Source organism: Talpa occidentalis, unplaced genomic scaffold (assembly GCF_014898055.3).
Source record: "Talpa occidentalis isolate TD23 unplaced genomic scaffold, MPIMG_talOcc4v2.1 talOcc4.3, whole genome shotgun sequence".
NCBI lineage: Eukaryota > Metazoa > Chordata > Mammalia > Eulipotyphla > Talpidae > Talpa > Talpa occidentalis.
The window spans coordinates 76,841,839-76,865,042 of record NW_023603184.1 but is presented as its reverse complement, the minus strand read 5'-3'; the positions used below and the strand labels follow the sequence as shown (position 1 = coordinate 76,865,042).

The 23,204-nt window shown below is 32.2% G+C and overlaps 1 protein-coding gene across 1 annotated transcript in view; it reads left to right on the top strand.

The window, feature by feature from the left end:
• LRP1B (LDL receptor related protein 1B) overlaps positions 1-23,204 on the top strand; it is a 1,722,250-nt gene that overhangs the window by 1,162,053 nt on the left and 536,993 nt on the right. The window contains exons 24-27 of the mRNA XM_054699700.1: positions 8,086-8,283; positions 9,718-9,922; positions 18,294-18,458; positions 19,105-19,349. Coding sequence (XP_054555675.1) covers positions 8,086-8,283; positions 9,718-9,922; positions 18,294-18,458; positions 19,105-19,349 — 813 coding nt within the window. The remainder of the gene's footprint in view (positions 1-8,085; positions 8,284-9,717; positions 9,923-18,293; positions 18,459-19,104; positions 19,350-23,204) is intronic.

Genomic DNA, 23,204 nt, shown 5'->3' with positions numbered 1-23,204 from the left:
TACTCCTGACACATTGTCACCATTATCATTAATTTTAGTAATGATAGTAAATGCATACTGGTCAAGAATGCATAAAGCACTTTCACATGTCACTTCATTATGCCATCTCCTTCATGACTCCGCTAATTATCATCGATGACCTTTCAGTATAACAGTATCCTGTATATTTTCTCTGGAAATTTGAATCCTATGCTATGTAGTCAAAACTTCCTCCTCCATGAATCATTTCTCTAAATGAATAATTATTAATAGGTGCCACTTCTCAAGCATCTAAAATACATCAGTCATTTATTTGTTACTCAAAATACACCTATTATATATTACTAATACTCTGATTGCATACCTTTGGAATCTGAGATCCAGAAAGATTATTTCATTTCCCAGAGCCTGTCATTAAAACACGTTATAAGAAAATGCTTGGATTTTATTCCTCATGACGCCAAAGTGCGAGTTTTACAAGCTACTACAGAGATTCAGATCATCTCTCTGTGTGGTGCCCTAACATTCCCATCACATATTTAAGTAGTCTGCGGATCGTGAGCTTTCTTCTATAACAAATTACACCCAAACTTCCTTAAAAATTGAAACAAGGTCCAATTATTTATACCCATTTGAAATGTATAAAAATTTGCAGTAAATGCTTGTTGAATGTTAAAGTTTGTTTTTTTTTTATTTTCATTTGTATTTATTTTTATATTTTATTTTAAGTGGTTGGAATCTTTCTGCCTTTTTTATGTTTTATTGTCTCAATTATTTCTTTCTTCTTTATCTTCTCTCTTAAACATACACACACATGCTCTCACACATACATACACATACACCACACACTATAGATACTTATCAGCAGGTAAGGTAATAAGGGAATAGGTACTTATTATCAGGTACAATAATAAGGTAATAGGTACTTATTAGCAGGTACAGAAGATTAGTTTTTTTTTTCTTAACCTGAAATATAAACAATTTAGAAAAAAAATGCAGATTATTTGTGTTAGATGATTAAGAACAGAGAAACAAAAAGCTGACCCTTAAGAAAACTTGATGGACAGTTGATACGTAAACTTTTAAATTCATAGGTTTGAGTAAAAATTGAAAGTCTGCCCTGTCCTTAATTCCATAGATTAGATCTTCTTTGCCTCATGTAACTTCACTTTAGTAATATTTATTCTTAATAGAGATATAGCAAAAAGAATGGAGGAAAGGAAGTAATAATATATATTGAGTCAGATGAATGACAGACCATTTACTACTTCATAAGTTTCTACTGTGTAAAGGAAATGTGCCTAATGATTGGGGCAAAGAAATTCAAATAAATTCTTAAATATAAAAAGAGAAGACAATAAAAAATCTGAGAAACCAAGAAAGAAAGCATTATAACTATAATATCACTTTTTGTTTGATGATATTATGTGTATGATAAAGAATCAGGAGCTATTCATATAGAATTGCTACTTGTAGAGTTATAATAAGAAGTTATCTGTGAGGACTATAGAGGGACTCTTAGACAAGTCATCTACCGCTTTCATATTCTATCTTGTAAACATCATTATGTGAACCTGTATAGGGACTAACTAAAAATCAAAGTGAACAAATTTATAGATAGAAGCCTACAGTCTTGAGTGTTTCTAAAAGCTATTTGTGATGTGCTACATTTATCAACATGAAATTCATCACAATAGAAAATGTAAATTGTAATCTTTGTTTTGCACTTATGTCACCTCATGTGAAAGCAGAAAAATTTCAAACCATTTCTATATTAAGAGTTCAGTGTGTTGGTTTGAGCTATTAAATTCAGTCATTTATGAGATGAGCTAGTATACTGGAAAAATTGTTAGAAAGCACTAAAAAGGAATAGCTATTTCACACTTGGCTCATGTTCATTCCAAATTGAGTGTTCTCCAAAAGAAGTTAATATACTTATATCAAAGTTGAAATAGCAGAAAATTCTTCACTATGTTTTATCTTCAAATATTTTATGTGGACTTTTTGGGGTTTTTTGGTTACAGAAAATCAATCATTGCAAATTTTAAAATTGAGCCTTTAATTTCCTGTTAGTTTATGAAATAACTTATTAGTTTATTCATTACATTTTTTTGTTATCTCAAGAGAAAGTAAATTTTAATAAGCCCATGACATCTTAAAAATACAGATATTTGAAGAAGGGAGAAAAAGCTAGAGTTCACCTATGAAAGGACTAGAATATTTTCTCTTTGATTCTTGATTAACGGTATACTATGGTAAAGCTTTACTATGGTTAAGTTTAATCAACTATTTATTGAACAACTATATCCTTAGTACAAAGTGATATAGTAAACACAAGGACTTGAAAAACATGTAAACATTTTAATAAAATAGTCAATGTAATGAGCATTTTCTTTTCTGGAAAACATATTTTAAATCTTCCTTCATTTTATCATAAGTTCTTTCAAATATACTTGAAACATGGGAAATAAAATATTTGCAACCTATATTTTTATACATATCAATAAGCTGTTATTTGTAATACATATCTTTTTCTGAAAGTAACAAATCTCCAGGTAGTTTTGAAGCCCCCTGTATATCCATTCCTCCATTCTTGAAGACAACTACGTCTGTGAATATCATCATAATGTATCTGGGCTATCATTATAGTTTGCATTCAATATATTGTGTACTATTTATACTTTCTAATGTACAAAGTCATACATTACATGCCCGTCTGTGACTACTTGGGATTTTTACTCAAAATATAATGTTGAGATTTATCCATAGTATTTTGCATAGTTCTATTTATGCCTCTTAAGTTATACAGTATTCTATACACTTTTTATGCATTATGGTCAAACTGATGTCACAGGTTTGACAGTCTTCTCTTATTTATGGCCATTGCAGTCATTCCCAGTGTTTTTGCTACATCACACAATGTTATAGGGCATGTCTTTATGGTGAATACTTGTGAAAATATGCACAAGTTGAAGCAGTTGTTCAAGTGTTATGTGCTTCTTCAGCTTCAGTTATTTATCTCTGTTATTGCCAAATATATCTCTAAAACTGTGATACACATCAACAGCAGTCTATGAGACTTCCTGATTCTGCAAATCACTGCTAACACTAGCTAGGTACTGGGTCATATCTATGTTCCTCCACTTACTGGCAATGTGACTCTGGCATATTAGCTCCATAACTTCTCTTGGCTCTGTTTCTTCCTGTGCAAAATAAAAACGATATCACTTATTTTGTAGGAGTTGGTGAGAATTGCATAAAGTGGGATTGATGAAGTTTAAGAAAAATTATACTATATAGGAATTACTCTCCAAAGGTTTGCTATTATAATAAAGCACAATATAATGGGGCTGGTCTTACTATCTTACTTGGATACACATTATTAGATCAGTTTCTGCAGTTATTTCATCATGGACAAATAACAAGTCTGCAGATACAATGTTGAGCACCTTCTGTAATCCCTCCAAATCTTATGTTGCTGTTTTTCATGTTTGATTAAAGGGCTTAGTTTTACTGATAAATCAATGGCTATAAATGTAACATACATGTTTATATGTTTAAGTCCTTTTAGTTCAAAGTTGGTAACATTTCTAGAGAAAATGACTTATTTTACCAAATTTCACATAAATGATTTAAATATGTATTTTGCTCTTATTTTTTATTTTCTATAGCCCTAATTATTTCCTATTTTCATTCTTCCTATTTTTTTTGTTTTCTAGCTCTATATAATCATAGACATATGAATGACATACGTATAGGTATGTGCATACACATATATATCTATGTATACATATATATGTAGGTATACACATACACACCATAGGTACTGCCATAGATTTATCAATTAATCTTACAAAAATTACTGGATTCTCTTGATAATCTCTTTTTATTTACTTTATCAATTTTTGTAGTTATATTTATTTTATTCTTTTAAATTTCTTTGAGAAATAAAAATAGTATTTGTACAGTTTTTCACTCTACATTGTTCACATTCACTACCATATTTCTATTCTTGTAACAGATAAATTTAGGTATAATTCCTATATGCTAAAAATCACAATTTAATAGTGAACAATACAGTGGTTGCAGTATATTCACTAAGAAGTATGGCTATCACCACTATCAAATTTCAGAATATTTAATATCTCCCCTCAAACAAACATCAAAAATATTAAAAATTATATCACATCAATCTCTATCCCTGTCTCTATTAGTGGCAATCTCTAATCTATTTTCTGTCTTGTTGATTTTCCCATTCTGGCATTTCATATAAATGGAATCATGTAGTATGTGGTCTTTTGTGACTGTCTTCTTTCACTTGACATATTGTTTTCAAGGTTCATCAATGTGTTAGCCTATATCAGCACTTTATTTTTACTCTGAATAATATAGCTATCATATTAATATGCCAACTTTGTATTTAACCATTCATACATCCATGAACATTTGGAGTGTTTCCATTTTTTGTGTGTTATGAAAAATACTGCTGTGAATATTCATGTGCAATTTTTTTGTGTGAACATACATTTTCATTTTGATCGGGTATATACCTAGGAATGAAATTTCTGATCATGCGCTAATTCAGTGATTAGCACATTTAGTGAGGAAATGTCAAACAGTTTTCCAAGGTCACTGATCATTTTAATGTTCTACAAATAATATATGAAGGTCGAATGTCTATCCAATATTCATTGTCAGTGGTTATTGTCCATCTTTTTTTTTTATTTATTTTAGTCATCTTAATGGGAGTAAAGTTGTATCTCACTAGGCTAGATTTTCATTTCCCTAATGACTAATAATGTTGACCATCTCTTATTTTCCTTGTTGGTCATTTGCATCACTTCCTGTGGGTAATGTTTATCAAGAGCATTTGTCATTTTGAAACTGCTATTTATCTAATTATTGAAATGTAATTGTACTTTATATATCCTAGGCAAACATTCCCAATCAGATATGTAATTTGGAAACATTTTTTTCCCATTTTATAGGCTGTCTTTTTTAATTTCTTGATTTCCTTTGAAGTACAAAACATTTTAATGAAGTTTAATTTATTATTGTAAGTGTCTTCGAGTCATAGCTGAAAAAAAAAAAAATCATTGCCAAACAGATCATTAGGATTTCCTCCCGGGTATTCTAATAGCTGTGTGGTTTCAGCTTTTACATTTAGGTCCATGATAAATTCTGAGTTAATTTTTATATATGGCCTAATGCCCCAATTCCATTATTTACAATATTTATTTATCTATTTATTTATTTATATATTTTGTGTGGAAAAGCTGGGGTGTAGGTCAGAGGTGCAACGGGGCTAGAGGATTCACCAGAGACAGAACCAGGAGCAGAACAGGCAGACCGGCTGAAATACACTGTTGAGGGGAGCAGCTGGTGAGATAGGAAAGGTCTGTTGCATTATACGTTGGTTAGCTACCTGTCTGGGGATCAAACTCATGCAGGAGTGGTGGTAACACTGAGATTAAACCTTAGGCCACCAGTTAGGGATCCTATTTTAAAAAAATGGTATTTCTTTCCAAAGTTGAATAGTTCTTGAAAGATTGGAACTTTAGTGGAACACTATATTTTACTTCCCTTCCCCCTCCAGTGATTTCTGAGCTGTTGTGACCAGAAGTCCCTTGAAATCGTAGAAAAGGGGCATGAGAATAGTACTTCTTATATTCCACAAACAGCTGTTATCGCTTATAGTCAGCAATTTTCCTTAAATAAACACTCCTTGGATTGTCTCTAGACATTGATTAATTTCCGGAGTTCAAAAGGTGGGTTAATTTTGCCATTTTTGCCAGTATTGTCATTGTTTGTATGGAGGCATCGATGAGCTCAACAGTCCTAAATATTGGCTATTGGTTTGGGGTATAGGGCCTTTATTAGACCCTTTCTATTCCTATTTTATTCAGAGTTTTTTATCATAAATGATAAAAATACTGCTATCTAACCAATGTTAGAATCTAATCAATGTTTTCTCTGCATCTGTTGATATTGTCATAGGAATCTATTTATACTTCTGTTGATATGATGTATTGCATTAATTTATGTTTATTAAACCACTGTATCCTGGGATAAATGCTACTTGATTATGATGTATTTTCCTTGTGATATACTGTTGAATTGATTTAGTTATTTTGTGGAAAATTATTGCATCAAGGTTCATCAGAGATTTTGTTCTATAATTTTCTCATGCTTTGTTTGGTTTTGCATTAGGGTGATATTAACATTGTAAAATGTATTATGGGGCATCTTTCTTGTAATTTTAAAAACAATGTGAGAAAAATAGGCATTAGTTATTTTTTTAAAGTTTTGATAAAATGTGCTTGTAAAGCTATCTCATCCTGAGTTTTTGGTTTTTCAAAGATTATTTTATTACTTGTTTAATTTCCATGTTTGTGATAATTTTTCAATCCATTTGTTTCTCCCTGGGTTAGTTTTGGTAGACTATATCCTTTAAGGTTTTCAAACTTATTGGCATATTGTTCTTTAAAGTAAGCTTGTACAAAGTAAGCTTGTATGATGCTGTGTATTTCTTTGCTATATTTAGTGATTTATTCTCTTTTATTTCTGATTATGTTTAATAGCTTGTCTTTTTGTTTTCATGTAGATAAGGGTTTATTTATTTGATTTATCGTTTTAAAGAAATGGCTCCATATTACATTGATTTTATATAGTCTTTTTAATCTCTATTTCATTTATTTCTTCTATTTACTTTTCATTATTTCATTCCTCCTACTTTGTGTCTTGTGTATTCCTCTTTTTCAAGTTGCTTTATGTGTGATATGAGATTATTTATTTGGGATTTTTCTTGCTTCTTAATGTAGGACTGTGCTATAATTTTCCTCAAACTTAAGGCTGTTTTTGTTATAGCCTATAGATTCTGGTAGCTTTCATCCTCATTTTTGTTCATCTCAAGATATTTTTAATGTCTGCTTTGATTTCTTCTATAATCCAAAATCTGTAAAAAAAGTATGTAGCTTAGTCTCCATTATTATTTTTTATCTTTATTTTATAGTTTTCATTAGGGAATTCTTTCTTATATTACAAAATTTTAATCCAGTTTTGTCTTATCTTTTGACCTTTTTTAATTATTTTTGTCTATTTTTTTTTCAAAATGTGCATTACACATAGGGATAATTCAAACTATGGATTTGAATGCCTTTAAGAAGTGATCTCTCTCTAGGTCACCATTTTTTCTTATTCTTGTGTAATTTGGTGTTCTTCCATTACATAGCTACTTATAGACATTCAAGCAAAAACATGAACACTGACAGTATTAGAAAGGAGACATATTACCTTTGAGGAAAAGATATTCTTTCCCTTTAACTTCAAAATTTATCTGTAAATTTACAAACCCATTATCTAGATTTTCAAATAACATCTACCTCTTAGACTACATTCTTTGGACACTCTGTTAGACAAGATAACTTGTGTAGACTTGACATATAGAAACCGATTTATCTGAAAGGAACGATCAATGAGGTAGCACATAGAAATAGGGTAAAACTTGTGAGTCTTTGTCCCTCCCCACCTCAAAATGCATGTTCATCAGGAGATTTTATTTCTAGTTCATATTAGCACTCTGACAGTACTTGGTACAAGACTTGATACATTTTCAAAATGATGATTTTAGTAACTTTCAAGTATTGAAGCTTTTTTTTTTTTTTTCATTTAGGTGAAAAACATAAAACTTTAAATTCATATATGTGTTCAAATTTTCCCCCATTTTCCAACTCAGTTCTAGTCCAGGCTCAAAAAACTAGTGGAAAAAAATGCATAGTCATTATTTTGCTGGATTGTGAAGGGCACTACACTCTTCCCTCTTATGAGAAATATTCTCTAGTTATAAGTCCCACAACAGTCCCATTCTTTAATCAGAATTAGGCATATAGAAAAGAAATAAAATCACATTTATACCTTATTTTAATGAACACACAAATCTAAGTTTTCCAGTTTCTTTTAAATTTTGGATTAAAATGTATTGTATTTTAATGACAGGGAATTATATAGTAAATTGTAATTCAAATAAATGGTTTATACCTCATTTTCCTTTAGCTATCAAGATACCTAAATATTTTCATAAACCTATTAAAATAATTTTAATTTCAGATCCTTTTGAAGCATTCATCATCTTTTCTATTCGCCATGAGATCAGAAGGATTGATCTTCATAAAAGAGACTATAGTCTACTTGTTCCTGGATTAAGAAACACAATAGCACTTGATTTCCACTTCAATCAAAGTTTGCTTTATTGGACAGATGTTGTAGAAGACAGAATATACCGGGGCAAGCTCTCTGAAAGTGGAGGTATAAATATAAATATATATGTACATATAGATACACATATATAACAAGTTTGACTTAATGTTTAGATTCATTTTAGTTGAAAATTCCAGGAAAATATGTTCTAATCAATATTTTGATTAATTTTGACCATTATTTCTTTATCTTCTACCTCATATATGTAAAACCAGGGATAGGTCCAGATATATGGGGGAGTGAAGTGGTAAAGTTTTGCAATTTATACCATTTTCAAACCATGGACTTTTCCATGGGTATTCAATAAAGAAATTGGTTTACAAGAAAAAAGAAAACTGCATGTATGCTACTAGTTGCATTTTTGTGAGTTAAGATATCTTGCTTTTTCTTTATTTTCTTATTTTCAGCATAATGGCAAAAGTATTGCAGAAATCATTAAAATATATGCTAATGTAAGCTAAAGCCTTTTGCATTATTTTGACTTACTCTTGCCTAATTCAAGACTTTTCTGAGTAGTAAGACTTTGAAATAAACATATGTAATATTCTTCTTCAGAATACTGCATTTGTGTAGCATGTTAAGGGCCAGGTATTTCTATCAAAGTCTAAATTCTTACTTAAATCACCTATGCAATGTTGAAAAATTGATAATATATAAGCATACAGTATACTTACGATGTGTGAATTTGTATCTTGTCATACTGAAAGGTGCTAATTGCAAATGATGGATCCATGGGAATAGTAAGCTGTTTAAAAAACACATTGGTAAACTATCTAACAAAAAATATTGGCAATGTCATAAACAGTGAAAAGTTATGCTGTTAGAAAAGGTGAAGATATTTTTTAATTCCAAACAATATTAAGGAATACATAGGAATATTTGTGGACATTATCAAATTGGTTGGTTTTAGTTAGGCCAAATTAACTCCTTCTCTTATTTGCAAATCTGATATATCCTGCAAAATTTATGGCCAGGAGATAATTGGGGAAGGGGAGAGTGTGATTTGGTGCTTATTTTTGTTGAGGTTAAATAGAGATTAAGCCATTTTATCTGTCATGCTTAAAAAAAAATAAAAAGTGTGGATGCTGACTAGCTATAATGCATGTTGCCTCAGGTAGATTTTTTTTTTCTTTATTCTACCCAGGTAGATCAACATTTGAATTGCATTGCATTGATTTTAATCAGCTTAGCATTATTATTCCCCAAATCCCTAGTTTTGCCTAAAGAGTCAGAAACAAGAAATAACTTTTTTTCAACTTAATCATTGTTATTAGCCTCAGAAGTTTTTATAAATTATTTTCTACCTAGCAGGAAGATCAGTAATTCAAAATTTGGAACTCTAGTTACCTACATGCCAGGCACTATTTTTGTACCATGTCTCACAGAATTTATATAATAAATTTATACAATGTATATAATAAACAGGATGTTCATTTTGTGTTCTTTAATGGGCAAAATTATTGTTCTCACATTTTATTGCAGGCGTCAGTGCAATTGAAGTGGTTGTTGAGCATGGCCTGGCGACCCCTGAAGGACTAACAGTCGACTGGATAGCAAGCAACATATACTGGATAGACAGCAATCTTGACCAAATTGAAGTGGCCAAACTGGATGGTTCATTAAGAACTACACTAATAGCAGGAGCCATGGAACACCCGCGGGCCATTGCTTTGGACCCCAGATACGGGTAAGGGAATGTATCCTTCACAGAAACACTTTGGTATAAAAAAGCATCTTTCAAATTAATATTGAATTCAATTACCTCATAAATTATGACTCAAAGTGTTTATTTGGTGTATGTGTATATATATATATATATATATATATGTATGTATGTATATATGTATGTATATATGTATATACATACATATGCATGCATATGTATGTATATATATATATATATACACACACTTACATAATTGTGTGTATGCATTGAGTTGTGTGTATGTTTATTACCTAGTTTAACTTTAAACTAGTTTTAAGTTTGTTTTTATAAAGCAGTTTAAGTTTATTGCCACATGGTTGGTTTCATAATTCCTTACTAGGTACTTTTGGAGAATAGAAAAGTATTTTTTTCTAAATATGGGCATTAGGTCTTATTGAAAGCTATTGCAACTTGTAGAGTCAGGAATGGACCTCAGTGTAGGTTCTCTGATCCCATGCAGACCGGGTAAAGGAGGAGTCAGAGTCCTCAGCAGTTTTTTGCAGGTCTTTTATTGGGGTTCACCAGGCATATGGCAGGCAGGGATGCTGGGGGGCCGGGAGGCTGGCAGGCCTCCCAGCCCCAGCAAGTCTTCACTTTATCTGGGCTCTCTGGCATTCTCTGCTTCTCTCTCGGCTTCTGCTACTTCTTTCTCAGCTTCTCTTTCGGCTTCTGCTTCGGCTTCTACTGCTGCTTTCTCTGCTTCGGCTTTTGCTGACATCCCCATGATGCTTCCCTTAAAAAAAAAAGCACAGTCTTAGCGCAGGTGTATCCCATCTACCTATGTCCACACCCTATTCCAGGTGCCCGCCATCAGGCATGCATTCAGGACAAGGATGCATCATCTATCCTGATGGCGGAAGGGCAGAAAAGCCTGACATTTTCTTTACCCTACACAACTATATTTTGAACTAGTAATTAATGAATTTCTTTTTGGCATACCAACAAGATGTTTTAATTATTTCTAATGGCTGCAAACCACAGGACCAATCTTCGGTTCAAACAGTCACTGGTTTAACCCCCTCACCCATTATTTATTTTGTATGTACTTGGAGTCAGTTTAAAAGAAAATTAGAATAAACTTGGAAGTTGTGAGATGCTGACTACTGGGGTATTTGAAAGACAAGGCATATGACTCAGGAGAACAGGGTCAAAAGTTAAATAACTCAGGTTATTGCCTCCATGATTCCCCTGTGTGTTCCTTTGTGAAAAAGCAGAAGAGAGACACTGGTTTGGAATCAGAAAATGTGGATTCAGTCACTTACTCTCTGGGAAAACTATTGTTTTTTCTTCCCTCCTTACAAGTCAAGGATAATGACCTCTTTATCATGAAGTGGCTTTGAAGGGAATGGTAAATATTCTTATTGATATATAATTGACATATGTGAGAACTTTATTACTTTTAGTTATTTATTTTTTGTAGGAATTACTTTGTAAATACAAACAATAGTCAAGTTTAAAGGGTGGTAGAAAGGATTTTTTTTTTTTTTTTTTTTGCTCAGTGCCATTAACTAATACAAAATCCAAGAAACACTAATGAAAGAGGGGTGTCAGCTGGGAGGGAGTTTAATGAGATGCAGGAGAGAGAAAACTAAGCACTGTGTTTAGTCAGCTTCCGGGCTACACTCTCTGACTTATACTCTGGTTATGCCCAAGACTATGAAATCAATACACTGGTAAGTTTCTTTGTTTTACTTTTCCCCAATTCAGACAGAAATTAAGGGTTGAAGCAGCTTGTTCAGAGCAGGTTTCCAAACTGGCAACTCTCATTGATGTGTTTGCCTCACCTTCCAGAATGTTTTAAATTTATTTGAATTAGTTGCCAAAATTGAAAATATCAACAGATTTTACATGCAGGCCTGGATTTCTGACTTCTTTTGAAAAACAGAGAGATCTGCCAACAGTGAGCTAATAATGCATACATTTTCTCCTGAAGGTGTGGTCTGTAGTTCCACAGTTTATACTGTCCCCTTTACCCCTTTAACACAGTGCCTCCTGTAGTAACAATTCACCAGGAATAGATCTGTTATATGTAATAATAAATTCTTTTTTTTAATGGTCTGCTCCTGAGGTTCTAATAGCTGATCCTGACACTTTATTTCCCACAAAGGTTTATTATCAATGATATTGTATCTTTAATGTAGCAACTGATATGTCAAAAAAGGTCAAATTTTCTATGTGACCTATCTAAGTTGTATTAGTCTCTTATCTGTGCAAGGGAAAAGTGAAACTTTTGACAATGTTGTAATCTTACCATGAATAACAACATGCAAGAAAAACCAAATACTTCCCAAATTACAAAAGGCACATATAGTGAGAAAAAACAAAAACAAAACAAAACAGGTGTATGAAAGTTTTGAAAATGATATGACCTGAACAAAGCAATCTGTATAGCAGAGGAAGCTTTGACCTGACAATAAGCAGGATAAACATATTTATCTTCGTTTGCTAGGGAATTTCCAACCTGAGAGGAAAATAAACAGAAACACAAAGAACACACAACTCATGAATACTGTTTAAGTAAAATGAAAACACTATTTTAGTTAAATAAAGGGCTCTCCAAAAGTAAAATATCATCTAAGAATTGAAAGTATAAAAATCTGGCCTAAGAGTAGACAAAAATTATTAATGCTTCTGCAAAAGCTGATGTCTTCTATTCCTAATTGCCAATATGAAATTGTGAGGCTAATTAAGACAATTAAGTTATTTGTAAAAGCAGGTAAATGACATTTGCAAAGTTGTTTCTGGCATAAATGACCAAAGTTGAGATCATAGTATTAATTTTCTTAAAATTTTCTTGAAATTTTCTTGAAAGGGTGATAGATTTGGTTATCAGGATCTGATAGTATTTTTATTGTTAAATTATTTTATAGATGATTAATATGATTAAGCTATGAGGCATATAAACACCTTTAAAGCCCAATTGTAGCAATTATTTCTGAAAATGTAGTGCAAACAATGAAATATTTTCAGGTATATTTTAGTAAAAAGTTCAGGATATTGGTATTTTCATAAGGTGTAGGCTGAGAATTGAATAGAAATAAGCACATATACACAGTGAACTACAAAGCTAAACTAAGTATAAGAAAAGCAACACTGAAAACTCCTCCACTGCTCTTGGTGTATGAAGTGTACTCAGCAAACACCTGTTGTTAGTTTATGCATTCATATGAATAGAATAGTATTTGCATGTAACTTACAGGAGCATAAGAACATACTAAAGAACAAAGTATACAGTAAAAATTCAGCTAGTGGATAATACAAAAAGTCTTGTCTCCAATTACCAAAAAAAAAAGAAAAAAAAAAAGTGTGCAACCAATCATTTTGCTTGCTGAAGATAACACAGACCATAACATCACCCTATAAAACATGTTTAAATCATTTGAACTTGCTATAGTTGTCAGGTCATTTTGTCCTTTTAAGATGCCAAAATAGAAATGTTCTTAATGGACTACTTTACTTCCCCTGCATAGAATCCACAAACCTTCATTTTACATTATGAAACATATATGTCATCATGTCGCATTCCTTCAGTATTCTGACCCAATATCCCAAATTGGAAGTCTTAGGGAGGAGTCATTATTCTTTCATTTCAATTTAAGGTAATACACTTATTGCTAAGGTGACCCCAAAGAGTACATAAATCTCCTCTAAACATCAAGCTTATTATTAGGGAGTAACAATTATCAGGGAGTTCAGAATCTACAGGTCACTCACTTCAGTTCTTGAACTTTTATTGCCTTTATTCTTCTGCAGCTGCATAGCCTCGCCTGCTGCATTGCTGGTATTTAGTTTTAATTTGTCACAAAAAAATGGACTCTGCTATAACAATTGCAATTGGTGGGAGCAGAAATAGCAATTGTAAAGATTAGAAAGATATCTAAATAAAATTTTAATTTTATCTGGAAGTATTCTTAAATGAAACTAATAAAGATGTTGGTTTAGAAGGACTAAAGATTGTAGATAAGTAACCTCTTTTTTTACCAAGATCATTTATTTTCACCTTATGCAGTTTGACCTGATAGATGATAATGGTCCTTTCATGCCTGTAATGGTGCAAGTTGTTCATGCTCCATTGACCCAATTTAATCCTGATACAGACTAACCCGTGAATGCAGGAACTGTAGAATCAGTAGACTGTAGTCTCTTTTTTTAAAGCAATTATGGCTAAACATTTCCATATGTCTTGCAAGAAGGGATATTCGGTCCTTGTATACTTGAAGAAATAATGCTATCACTGAAATGCTAATATGTTTTAACAATAAAAAGAAAGTGATAAGGAAAAAAGCATTCTTTTAAAATACCACATTGTAAAGTATACAAAAGAACACTTAGAATTTTATGAAACAATGATCCTTAAAAATCAACTTTTAAAATTAATTGTTAACTGTGTTATGGAAAGTTTAAGAATGCTTTTGGGGAATTCTAAAAGTATTAAAATTCTAAAAGTATTAGAAATTTCCCACATGAATTAATTAAAAGTTAAGACCACAGTGACCACTAAAGAAGAAACAGTTTAATACTGTTATATCTACTAAGGAAATGAAGGCATACTTATTTTAGAATGCTGCAAATTGTCCCAACCCACATGTGTTTCTTTTATCCATGAGAACATCTATTTTAGAGTCCACAGTGCATATTTTGGTAAGCCTACATACAAATAATATTGATTTGCATATTTACTGATATGTATATTGGATTTTACACAACATACAAGCAGAACCTGATAAAGAGTTAAAACAAGAAATAGCATTCTCCATTTGTTATACAGACAAAGGGCGATATTTTAGAAATCTTTGGATCATCAATTCAGAGTGTGAAGAATAGCCCTGCCTAGATCTGGTGGTGACCACCTATGATTATATATGATTCTCAAATTCAGTGTTTTCAAAGACTATATCCCCTAATATTTTCCAAATTTGCAAATATCACTACCTCACCTTGTTTGCCAAGAAATCACATTAAATTTGATTAACACTATGTTGATCTTGTTTCTATTTTAATTACTTTTTTTTTAGTCCTAAGTTTAACAAGAATTTGACAAATAATGTGCGATAATATAAAGATGTGTGGATCCAAAATAATTTGAAATGAGGTGCATAGTTCACTTTATGTACATTGTTTTCAAGAAAGACATTCAACTAAATCTGAATCGCTTACTTTCGTTATGTTAATTAATCTTTACTCCATTCTCTAATTAACAAGAAGTGTTTGTATGTACACACTTATAACTTATTTCATGCTATTTCCTGGTAGTTATTTTCATCTACAATAATCCTAACCTTAAACATTAATCTTTCAGGGAATGTTTCCCAATAATAAAATTTTATAAATACCCTCTGCTATATTTAAATGTTTTTTTTAATTGAGGTATCTATACTTTTAAACATTGATTATAGAAGTTTCTCAAATACATAAAAGGAAATGTATAATGAATCCCCTCATTTCCATCATTACCCAGCTTCAACAATCATTAGCTCCTGTTATTAATGTTCATTTTTATACTTTCCTTATAGTTTGCTTACTTATTTTATGATTAAACAATTATTGACTTGGATATTAACAAGGCCATGGAAACTGATAATAAAGCTGCCCATGAAATAAAATTCTTTTAAATTATAAATCCATTGCTTGCTAGGCATTCTGTGAGGTAAATCCAATCCCATAACCTACACCTTTGAAAGCTGTACTCATGGCTATGATTCATGTTTATAAAATTAATCTACCATCACATTCATGCTATTGTAAAATTTAAATATTGAAAATATCATTACTTCTCATTCTCTTCCTCCCAAACCCAGTTATTTTAACAGTTTGGAAAGACTGAAATTTTGCCTTTGAATTATTTATTTTCCCTGAATATGTGTGTGGGTGCATGCACAAACAGTTTTTCTATGTGCTATCCAACCTATATGCTTAATTGCTTACACTTATTACATCGTTGAATGTTTCCAATAAGTGCCTACAGTTATTGTTCACATTTACAGATGAGAAAATTGATTCTGAGCTAAGTATGCTGGAGTAAGTGACAGATATCCACCTTGATTATTCCAAGTTTATTTGATATATAAGAGCAAGAATATAGATATCACACAATTCAACACTGAGACAAGTATTTAATTACATTTATTGCATGCCCAGAACCTTAGTTGAGTATGAAATTGCACTCTTACCAAAAAGGCAAGAGTATTCATTCCATGTTTGCCATACTCTTTCAACATACATACTTACTAAATGCATTATATATTATTTTGAGTTGTCGTGAAATGACTTTATATTGGTAATTCCTTTGTCCTCTAAGAGATGATATACTTCTCAAAGGTGGAAGTCATGATAAACTCTTAGTTTGCCTCACTCCACATTTCCTTAAATAGACAATAATGACTTTTAAAAAGTAATAAGTTGAATTGGATTTTGATTTTTTTCCATAAGAGTGTTTCGTATCCCATGGTTATTTATCAAATGCCTATGCTCAACTATCTTACAAAAGGATCAAAAAATAGCTAAGCTATTATAAGAATAATAAAGGACAAACTGATTTTACCAATAACCATCATTTATCAGCAAAATGTTATCAGAACTGATAATAGGAAGATTAACTGGACTGTCACTTTCTCTCCAGTCCTTTGTCTTTCTTTCCAAATCTCCATAATACCCCTTGGTTCTATTCCCAAAGTGGAGAAGACATGCACCATTTATCACCAGCAATGCTCCCATTCCTGTACCAGATGCTTGCCTTTTGTTATTTTTTTTTTTTTTTAGTGACATGACATTATTGAGTTAGATGTTTAACGTGTGCAAACAGAAATTAGGCTGTCCAGTTTCCCAGCCCCATCTGCCACTTGCTAGCTACGTAATCTTGGTCATGTAATTTAGCTATGTTAGCCTTTCTTTCTCATATGTAAAATGTAGATAACTTTAGCAATCACCTCATGGTCAACTAAATAATTTAACCTATATATAACACAGAAGACTGCACTTAGCATAGAGTAAGCACTCAAAATATATTAGCTAATGGTAGTTATTGTGGAATTGTGTAAATATACTACATAATTTGCCATAGAAACAAGCATCAGCCGTTTAGGCCACTGTGTCATTTCTGCAAGCTCTTCATGATCTTAGTCTCACAAATCAAGTGCACATAAAGCACTTACTGTCTATTATATATAACTGTTTATGCACTGTGATTTTTTTAGGGTTACAAATTGTATGTTACCAAAAAAAAAAAAAAGATTTTAAACATATAAATAGGTACATTTTAACAGTTACTTGTTTGTGCAGTTCAAGGTATATGATTCCCTTCTGGTTTTGCTCCACATCTTCTGTCGTATGAGCTATTTCATCCTGTGAATCTAAATGCCATCTCTATACTGAGGACTTCCAAAATCATATCTCCAGGCCAGCCTTATTATCTTAGCTTTATCTTAGCAAACCACTCAGTTTTCTGGAATCCTTCTTTTTTGATATCCTAAATTTTCAAAATCAAAATATTCATAACTAAACTTTTGATTGCTGTCTATACATACCAAGCTCTTGAAATCTACTCTGCTATTATTTTCCCTATTTCACTTAGTGGATTCCATGCACTTACTTTCCTTATCCCGAGTCTGAGTTTGGTGAAACAAAAACTTGACAGTCACTAGGATTCTATTCTCTAGCAAATTCTACATCTAATCCAGGCAACTCTTCTTACAAATATACATTGAATCCATTCACTTCTCTTTACTGCCACCAATACCCTTAGACCATTTTCTTCTTTTAGTGGTCTTTAAAAATAACTACTGACATACCTATGATTTTGCTTCATTATAATCAATATATATCTTCTATGTGTGTATTCATACATGCCTCTTAATCTCATAGAATAATATCCCAAATAATTGCTGGCTTTCCAAGACCTGTAAGCTCAGCCTCTTCAAATTCATAGTCTCCTCTATTCCCCACACACCACATTTCTAATATATCAGTCTTATGTCAGTTCAGTAAATCACCCATGCAGCTTTTCCTATCAGGGCCTTTCTATCTACTGTTTATTCTACTTGTCATTTTCTTTACACTATTCTCCTGATCCTTCCAATTTTGTGTAAATATCACTTCTACTAAGTACTTTTCTCCCTGATTGCCTACCCTACATGATAACCCACCTGCTATTCTCTCTCATGCCAAAACTTTTTTCCAAAATATTTCAGAATCTGTAATTATGAATTTGTGCTTAGCCTGTCTGTTTTACGAGGGCTGCTAATACATCTGGTTGTCTTATAACTGTTTACCTAGCCATTCCATTCCATAGGTAAACACTCAATAAATACTTGTGAATGAATGGCTGGAACAATATTATCATTTTTTTTTCCTTCAGAATTCTTTTCTGGACAGATTGGGATGCCAATTTCCCTCGCATTGAATCTGCTTCTATGAGTGGTGCTGGGAGAAAAACGATCTACAAAGACATGAAAACTGGGGCTTGGCCTAATGGACTGACTGTGGACCACTTTGAAAAAAGAATAGTTTGGACAGATGCCAGGTTTAAAAACAAATCTCTTTTCTGTTTAATAAATAATCCTTCTATATTTTCTTTCTCCTTCCTTAAACAGCTTTTATTCATTTATTTTTAATAATGAGGTAACTGGTTTATAATACTATGTGTGATTCAGAGGTATAGGATAACACCTCCTCAGATGCATACCATCACACCACACCACACCCACCATCAAGGCCCCCACAGTCCTCCATCATAGACCATAGGAACTCCACACTTTGCTCTCCACCATGCGTCTTTCCTCTGGAAATCAGATATATTTCTTAATTTGTTATTAGCCAGGTTCTCTCTGACCCTTTATTTTGTTTCTTTATATACCACATATATGTGAAATCATGTGATATTTCTCTTTCTCTTTCTGACATTTCATTTGGCATCAGACAGTTTTCTTAACATCAAAAGATGGCCTAAAAGTTTGTAACATGCATATATACATTGAAACTTGTCAGCTTTTTTTGTTTTATTATGGTGATTTTCCAGCCTTATTATTTTTCCTTTCTACTAATCACATAGGCTCATGAAATATTTTAAATAATATATATTGTCATTAAATGGTATTATGAAAATATTATCATATCACATGTTATGTGTGTGAATTTTGAAAGTTACTGATGTATTTACCTTTTTGTAGGTCAGATGCTATTTATTCAGCCCTCTATGATGGAACAGGGATGATAGAAATCATCCGAGGCCATGAGTACCTCTCTCATCCTTTTGCTGTGTCTCTATATGGGAGTGAGGTCTACTGGACAGACTGGAGGACCAATACATTGTCTAAAGCCAACAAGTGGACAGGACAGAATGTCAGTGTGATTCAGAAAACCAGTGCACAGCCATTTGATCTTCAGATATACCATCCCAGTCGTCAGCCACAAGGTAGGTGATTAATATGAATTAACATTCCAAAAATTATTTTCACTATAATCATGTAATATGTGAGCTGCAAAACAATTTATGTTAGCTAACAGTTAGCAATATTTCATGTGTAGTGTATGATGGGAATGGTTCTATACTTTATTTGAATTAGTTTGGCGTTTCATTTTCTCTTTTACAATAAAATAGAGAAATCTTAGAAATTAAAGGTTTTACACAAAATTCCCACATTTTTTGTTATTGCTAGTACATCAATAATAAAAAAAAAAAAAAACCTGTAGCAAGCTGTAGAAGGTTTTCCAGAATTGCAAGTAACTAATTATAAACAGTAAATTAGAATAAAATATAAAGGACCCATTTGTGTAAATCCCCCACATAGTCACTGTGTTTTGGGGGGTGAGACGGAGTGTTGTATGAGAAGAGATTCATCATCTGTGTATGTTTCTTCATTTTAGGAAAATTTTGTTTACAGAAACATATGTGCTACCATCCCCACGTGTTCCACATTCTGGTTCAATAGCAATCATGATCTTTGTTTTGTGATTTCATTTCATGCACTCAATCCTTATAAAATGTTATCAATTCTAAGTTTCATATTTCTTTTTTTTTTCTCTTCCCCTTGCCCCCAGAATATCACAACCATTTGGTAGAGTTTCAGTGTAACCCTTATACCTCTTGCTTGACTCTTCCCCATTATAACATGTGCTATAAGCTATGGAAGCCTCATTCCTCTGCAAATAGTGTTCCCTTTGTCATGATTAGACATATGAGTCTCACACCAAGCTCTTTCCTACAGGGAGTGTATCTTTCCCTTTCTCCCCCTGTTAGTGTAGAGTAAGCAGATGGCCCAATTTACTGAAATTTCTGATCTTATAGAACATACTTCCAATCTTATTTGAAATGTGTGTTATGTTATCTTCTAGACTTGAGTAACAATAATCACCTCTCTGATTCATAAATTTTGTAGCTATACTTTGTCTTTCCTCAATGCTTAGCTTTCATTTTTCCTTGGTACTATTTTCCCTATCAAGATTTCCTGAGCTATAAGATTTCCTGTGCTTTCTCTCTGATTTGAATCTTGTTTTCTTTCTAAATATTTTCAACTTCAATTTGGTAATGTAACTTATTTCCCTTTGTCACATGAGAGTTTCTGCAAACCATGAACTTTGTGAGCAATATTTTTTTCCTACCATTCCTAATTCCTTAACTCCTTCACTCTACAAAGCTGCAAAGCATAAAGGAATTGAAGGGAAGAGGTACAACTTAGTATATAATAGGCAACTAATAAACATTAGATTTGACTAAAATGAAATAAGACAAGAAACTGTGGTTTGGATTATCAAGATGCCACTGGTATAATAAAAGATGTTTTCTCTAAAAATTTCCCTTATCAGAATTTTTTAGTCACAAACTCTGTGAAAGACACTTATAAGATAGGATTTATTTTAATTTTTGTAAAAACAAAATTATGTGCATGTAACTTTTGTCCCTCAGATTGTTCAGTATTTTGTAGGAAGGAATTGTAATTTTTATGTTCAGAGTAATTTAAAGGAATTGGATATGAAAAATGGCCAAGGTCTAAGTATTACATCACTCTCTTCCTTAAAATAAAATCAATGTATTTCATTTACGATCAGGTTTGCCCACACTGACATTACCCCTAGAAAATTCATAGAATGTCAGAAAATAATACGATGCTTTCAAGCCGTGTGTGTGTGCATGTGTGTGTGTGTGTGTGTGTGTGAGAGAGAGAGAGAGAGAGAGAGAGAGAGAGAGAGAGAGTGAGAGATAGAGGGGGGAGAAGGAGGGGGAGGGGAAATGCAATGCATTTGATTAGGGGAAGGGAAGTGTTCTTGCCATCTTGAAATATTATTTACATGTGACTTCATTTTGCATAACATAAGCTAGTTTACACTACTGCAAAATATTTTTCCAGGGCTCAAACCAGATATTCTAGTTTTTACACACATTAAAGAATGTCACCTATAAAAGGAACTTGCTTTTCAAACATGAAATTCTGAATTCTGTCAGTTTCCCATTTGGGAAATTATCAGATTACAGTCTACTTTTCACTATTATAAGGATCACTGAGCATACAGCAAGCATTATCCATTCCATTTATCCGTTTCAGTAAAGTAGCATTTTTACTGTTAGAAGAAGAAAAGCAAAGAGATGCAGGAGCATATTGGCTATTGTATTACCAAAAGTAAAATCACAATAAAAATGGGGACAAAGGTTCTATACAAGAATATTAATAATATTTTCTTCCCTATATTCTGGTGAATAACAATAGGGGGCTCATGAAAAATAAATTATAAAAATATATGACATTCAGTGCTATGAAATTAAAACTGATATATCACAAATTAAAAAAAAATAACTCCTTGAAATATTGTTTTAAAGCTACCTCATCCTCCATGTAGGGAATTAACAAACATTTTCATACCATTTTTCAGTAAGCATTTATCATATACACCAATTTCCAGTTTTGTTTTTGGATACTTAAGCACAACATTTTAAAATAGATAATCTGTTTCCTTTTGTTTCCTAATATTACATGGGATAAAGAAGAATTAAATATTGCTTGTTTATGTACAGTGAGGCACATTATTAAGGACAGTAGTGGGTATTTTAAGTCTAATTTAGAAAATTTCATAGTGCAAGAACTGAGCTTAGTGTTAAATGGTATGGGCTTGGGAAATCAAATGCCTGAGTTTAAATCTCAGTTCTGCAATATATTAATTGTATGATGATGTTGGGCAAATACTTCACCTCTCTGTTCCACAGTTTATTAGTAATTCTTTTTTTTTATAATAAATTTTATTTTTATATTCCCCCATACAATTGCAAACCCCCCATTCTGACCCCAATCCCTCCCCTCCAACCCCCCAACCCCCAAAAAGTGTCTCTGGTTCATAGTTTTTTGTTGATTTTGATTTTCACTTTCTTATAGTTATTCATTTTCCTGGTCCCTTATTTAAGTTTTCTAGATTCCTGCTATGAGTGAGACCATCTGGTATTTTTCTTTTTCTTTCTGGCTTATTTCGCTGAGCATGATCCCTTCCAGCGCCATCCATGTTGCTGCAAATTGCATGTGTTTATCTTTTTTGAATGCTGAGTAATATTCCATGGTGTATATGTACTTCATTCTTTTGCATGTAGCGACCCAGTTTTCCCAGCACCATTTATTGAACAAACTTTCTTTGCTCCATTGCATAGTCTTTGCTCATTTGTCAAAGATTAGTTGACCATAAATCTGTGGGTTTATTTCTGGATTTTCGATTCGATTCCATTGGTCTGTATGTCTGTTCTTGTACCAATACCATGCAGTTTTGATGATTATGGCTTTGTAGTATAGTTTGAAGTCTGGGAGTGTGATGCCTCCATTTCCTTCTTTTTGTTTCAGGAGAGCTTTGGCTATTCGGGTTTTTTTGTGATTCCATATGAATTTCATCAATAATTGTTCTATTTCTTTGAAGAATGACATTGAAATTTTGATTGGAATAGCATTGAATCTGTATATTGCTTTTGGTAGGATGGCCATTTAATAATGTTTATTCTTCCAATCCATGAGCAGGGGATGTCTTTCCATTTCTTTGTGTCTTCTTCTATTTCTTTTAACAGTGTTTTATAGTTTTCTTTGTATAGGTCCTTTACCTCTTTTGTTTGATTTATTCCCAAATATTTGATTTTTTTGTTTCGATAATAAAAGGGATTTTTTTTTTTATTTCTTCTTCAGATTTATTGTTTGTGTATAGCCAACATTACACTAATACCAAAACTGAATAAGGACAACACAAAAAGGAAAACTACAGGCCAATCTCCCTAATGAACACTGATGCAAAAATCCCCAATAAA